The sequence below is a fragment of the Barbatula barbatula genome, assembly GCF_947034865.1.
Source record: "Barbatula barbatula genome assembly, chromosome: 1".
NCBI lineage: Eukaryota > Metazoa > Chordata > Actinopteri > Cypriniformes > Nemacheilidae > Barbatula > Barbatula barbatula.
The window spans coordinates 22,676,795-22,682,100 of record NC_136766.1 but is presented as its reverse complement, the minus strand read 5'-3'; the positions used below and the strand labels follow the sequence as shown (position 1 = coordinate 22,682,100).

Below are 5,306 nucleotides of genomic sequence, written 5' to 3'. Positions count from 1 at the left end.
TTGTTTTTTGTCACATCCTATGGGACAGCAAAATTTGGAAAAGAAACTGATGATATTACATTGCTTTATATTATTCATATTTACAGCATATTTCTATCAAACAGCATGAGAGAAATTTATCCTAATTGTTAGGTTTTAAAAAAATGCAATTACACCATGGACAAATTTGCATGTTAGTCTGTCAACTAAATACAGTTAAATACAAAAAAATATATATGTCAGTCTTGCTCAAGCTGCTGATAAAAACAGTGGTGACAACTGTAAAGCACAAGGTGAATTGTAAAATGGTCCAGGAAGATATTATTTCCACATAAACCATGTTTCCAGTACTTTCATGTATTTTAATAGATTGTCTGTACTTTTTATAACGCAAATCTATGCACGCACACACAACTGGGGACAGCTATAAAATAAAAAGCTATAAAACCATTGTATTGCTGTTTCACAAAATGAAATGCTTCACATTGAAAACCTTATCAGGAACAGCAAGCTTATCAAACAAAGTGGAAGATGAATTGAAAAGGCGTTGGTGAATGGTGACACATGATGGTCACAGATAGATGAATCAGATTCTCAGTCAACATTAGGAAACGTTGCAAATGGTAGCATCAGCCCTATACTGGATAACAGCTGAACTGGTTCAACAGAACAGGCGAGTCACTGTAACAACACATTAGACATTCACCCTGGGTGAGACTTTCAAGTCACAAAGGCAGCCAGTGATGTCATAAGCACAAATAAAAAGTCACTTTACAAGTGATCCTTGTAAAACATAAGAATTGTGGTTTGATGAATAAACGGCCCTCATAGAAATTTTCAATGACAAAGACGCCACAATTTTTTATTAGTGAAATGTTATCTTTGTGTTATTTGTAAGTTCCTGTGATGTCTAACCATAGTCACATGTAACTTAAACACAGCAATGGCTTTTACAATTGAGCATGATAATTGTTCATAAAAGTCAGAATTCTAATTCCTGCAAAGGTATGTCTACACTGAATGAAAAAATACTATAAATGTAGCTTCATTATTATATTGAAGAATGTAACATGAATTTGCAACATGTAGACTAAATGATGGTAGGAATGATTTGTTCTCATAACGCCTGTTTACCACCCAGCATCTATTTAACCAAAAAGGATATTTTTGGCCCCTAAAGCTGCGTTCAGAGCGCCCAGCGACTGTGTTGCCGTGTGTCACTTGTCTCTTTCCATGAGGTCACTAGAAGGTGTTCCTTGCTTTGGTTGTCCTGGAAACATTGAAAAACAAACCCTGCAGTAACTGGATGGATGACGTAAGATCCTAATCCGATTGGTAGCCACTCCCGAAAGTCGCTCACCATTTGCATAAAGTGGCAAATCTCAACAAGTCGATCTCTAGACACGCCCACTTCCTGTCACCAACGGTCCCTGTCGCTAAGCTACAATAGATATGACTGACATCACCACGATTTGTCGCTGGTGGTCTGAACAGGGTGTAATGTATCTGAGCTTTAACAATTTGGGTGCTTTTCTCATGTCCTTTGACAATAAACATAATATAAACTTAGATAAAACAGAAGTGCAGTGAACAAGAAAGCTTTATTACAAAACAACCAAATACACAAACAATCATGCTGTCGTCAAGGTAAATGCTACCACATTAAGTCATTCAGATTTTTGACCTGGGGCCCTTTACAGAAAGTAGGGTAAGTCAAAACTCAGAGTAAGTTAACCCCTGTGTTTTCCGTTTCAGAACGCGAGGTATGTCAAACCCGCGACTGCGGGGTAAGTCAAGCTCGTTTCAGAAATCGAGGTATCTTACACTCAGAGTGAGTATACTCTGAGGATGCAGAAGGTTAGCAAGGCAACTGTATGCAGAGCGGTAAGAAAAGTGTGCCTAGCTCTCTATCACTTCTTGTACATTTTTGTTACGTTTCCTTGCCACAAACCTGTGAGAGCCATCAAAGAGGAGTGTCACAGGATTGCAGGTGAATGGTGTACATGTTGTTGTATTAAATGCATTGATGGGACCCATATTCCCATCAATCGCTGCTTCCCAAAATGAGTCTGATTATGTCAATCGGAATTCCATCCCCAAGATTTATTGTGGATTAATATATATAAAGTATAAATAGAGTTAGTAAGTGAGAAACAACGTGTAGAGAATCAAGCATGAACATTTTATTCCTCTTATTAAGAGCAGATGATAACAGCTGTAATGCATGTGGTCTGTTTCACATTGCTATAGCCCTTAGCACATCCACTTCAGACTTGCCAAGAACTTACTATATAACCTCTCGCAACACAAATCCAAAGGTCACATATGATCTGTTATGACAACAGCTCACAAAACATTAAGATGAACGTTTTTCAGCCAAAGTTCAACAACCAAAACACAGAGACCTGTGGATAAGACAATACACAAATAATAAATGCATTGTATTCAAACTTATTTTATGCACAACATATTTGAAAACAGCTTATTGAAACAAACCTAAAGCGGGCCAAAACGAAACCATTCTTAAAAATTGCCGCTGTCATTATAAGTGAAAGTCAATATCAAATAAACTAAGGCAGGCTAGGTGTAACATTCACAGATTCCACAGAACGCCTTTTTAACAAATCTATTGGAATCAGTAAAGGATTGAGAGGGCGCATGCCAACGGAGTCCCAGTCTTTTTCTTTGGCTGGTTCTGTGATAGCGGAGTCACCTGAGGGTTCTTCAGGAGCAGTCGTCTCTGTTAACTTAGCAGAATCATCTTCAGTAGCAGGTGAAATGTTTTTACTAGATTTTGGAGAGGAGGCTGGATTTTGTGCCGGTTTGGTGAGTTGTCTGTGTACCTGCAGCAGATGACGCTGAAGCTGATCGCAGTCCAGTAGGTGGAGCTCCTCAGGTAAGCTCATCAGCAGATCCAAAAGAACTGCGGACTCTTGAGGACACATTAGATGGAATACAAAATTATGAAGATAAAGATATTAATAATATTTAATGTGTAGTTCCCCAAAGTATTTTAAATACAGTTATTGTTTGTTAATTCTCGTGTCATTTCAAAACACATTCCAAAACCAAACAACACTGGCCTCCATTAACTTCCACTGCATGGACACAAAACCACAGAGACATTTTTTATATATATATTTTGTTTCACAGAAGAAAAAGTCATATATTGTTTTGAATGACCTGACGGTGAATAAATAATGACATCATTTTTATTTTGGGGCAACAATGCCATCTACACTTGTCACTGCATGTGTGTGTTGATGCACAATTCAGAAATACATACCCATTGAAGTTAGAGCTGAACTGCATGTTTTTGACTCTGGATCACTTAAGTATTCATAAATCTTATCAAAATTCACAATGCACTTCAGGACTCTGGGTCTGTGCTCAGAATCTTGATCCAACATTTGTGACTGAGCTGGACTGTCCTGATTAGATGGCATGGAGACTGGTGGCGATGCTGAATCGATGGACATGGCATTCAGACTGTGTGCTACTGCCTCTGGTTCTGATTTTAGCTGGCTCTGGCTTATCATCACCTGTGAGGATTCTTCTTTAGATGTGCCAGGCTGTTGAGGTAAACTACTTGATGATTTATCAGGCTGAGATTTCTTAGCATGCATTTCCACACCATTGGAAGTATAGGTAGGTTGAATAAGTGAAAAGCATGCTGAGCTAGTGGACACGCTGCTTTTTGAGCTTCTGCCTAAGGAAGAAGGCTGAGCTTTATTGTCAATTTGTGTAGGTAATACTGTTACTTCAGGAATAGTAGACGGAATGGACGGAAAAAGCTGTGCAGAAGGCTTTGGGTTTTGCCTGGGACGAGTAGGTTTTGGGAAGTCAATGGCTTGTGGAGGGATGGAGTTTAGCAGGCTGCAAGGCTCTGTGGCAGCGATCACAAGCATCTAATGACAAAGGTAGAAAAATAAACAACAGTAGTTAAGTAAATTGTGATTCTTGTGTCAAATATAATTCTTTACATTTAGAATGATCTCATATGCACCTGAGAGAAGGCAGAGGAAATTGTCTTCTCATGGGATCCAGTGACTTTCTTTATCAGTTCTCCCCAGATCTCAATTGGAACTTTATTCCTTCTCTCCTCTCTCAGCTGACTGTGGACCTGTTGAAACACCATCTGCGCCACACTGGACTTCAACATTTTTATCAGGTCCTCAATCTGAGAACATACATTACCAAGAAATATTACAACACACATCGACACGAATCAGCATAATCAGTGATTTACTTAATATATTTGAGTTTTATCTATTAAGTCTACCTCTTGCAGAGAGCGCCGGGGCACCTTCTTTTGAAGCTCAGTCGGGTCTAATTCTGATCCGAAATTCTTTTGCCGTTTCAAAGCTTGCAAAAAGCTTCGTTGCTCGTTCCGAGTCCATCCTTTGCAGAAGGATCTAACAGTAGTCCGTTTGTCACTCCCCGTCGGTTTTTCTTCAGCGCTGAAGCGCGATGGTTCAGTTCGGCGACGAGATGGGGGCTTCATAGTTGCTGGTTAGATAGTCTCGCATCACATCCTTTACATTATTAACAAGAAACACGGGTGATGTTCGAATCATTACAGAGAAAATACACGCGGAGAAAATACTACAATCGCTGCAAAGCGAACCAACTAAAATCATAATAATTTGTTGTAACATCCAATATCTATTAAATATAAATGCAGCGAGGATTTGCAATCTAAAACAAACAAAAAATACTTACAAATAAGATGGAGACGACAATCACGATTTAACCTTTTGCTCCGTAAGTAACGTATTTTTCCTAAATTCAGCTTTATTATTAATACTTGTCGTTTAACACAACCCTAAATAAACTCGAGATTATAAACAAGCATGTACTTGAACCTGTTGTTTGGTCCTTACAGCTATCCGTATTTCTCTACGAGTCACAGAAAGGTTCAAAAATGACGAAAGCGTTGTCCGAATACCAGAAGTGAAATCGGATACATTGTGTTCTTGTTTATAGACCAATATATTAACGAAATGATGGTTACGATTTTTAAGGTGTCGTTTACGGTCGTTGTCTTTTTTTAAACTTTGTAAGCAGGTAGGGCTTGGACCGTTTTCATTGATGTCATTCGCCGTTAGAGGTCGCTCAACACTTTCACACGAAAATGAATATGCTCTAGAATTTCCCTCTCGGTGCTGAATAGTTCTGTTTGTCTACAATAATATTCTTTTATCAGAGTATGAAATTAATCTATTATAAAACGAATTGTTAGGAGACCCACACATCTTTCACATCACCACATGCCGGTCATGTTACATTTTGTACAACGCATACATTATAAATGATATACTACAGTA

General features: G+C 38.5%; 1 protein-coding gene across 4 annotated transcripts; it reads right to left on the bottom strand.

Moving 5' to 3' along the window:
- Nucleotides 1-1,562: 1,562 nt before the first annotated feature.
- On the bottom strand, nt 1,563-5,092 carry snapc2 (small nuclear RNA activating complex, polypeptide 2). Of its 4 annotated transcripts, none has more exons than XM_079458396.1 (6): nt 4,845-5,092; nt 4,702-4,761; nt 4,262-4,514; nt 3,986-4,159; nt 3,266-3,887; nt 1,563-2,911 (listed from the first exon to the last, which is right to left on the bottom strand). In XM_079458396.1, exons 3-6 carry the CDS (start codon nt 4,481-4,483, stop codon nt 2,550-2,552), a joined length of 1,380 nt encoding a protein of 459 aa, XP_079314522.1. In that variant the 5' UTR covers nt 4,484-4,514; nt 4,702-4,761; nt 4,845-5,092; the 3' UTR covers nt 1,563-2,549. The 4 variants fall into 4 exon arrangements, with proteins under 4 accessions (XP_079314522.1, XP_079314521.1, XP_079314524.1 ...); XM_079458398.1 differs by having other exon boundaries at nt 2,141-2,740; nt 2,823-2,911; nt 4,702-4,944; XM_079458397.1 differs by having other exon boundaries at nt 2,142-2,701; nt 2,823-2,911; nt 4,702-5,092.
- Between the last annotated feature and the right edge of the window lie 214 nt (nt 5,093-5,306).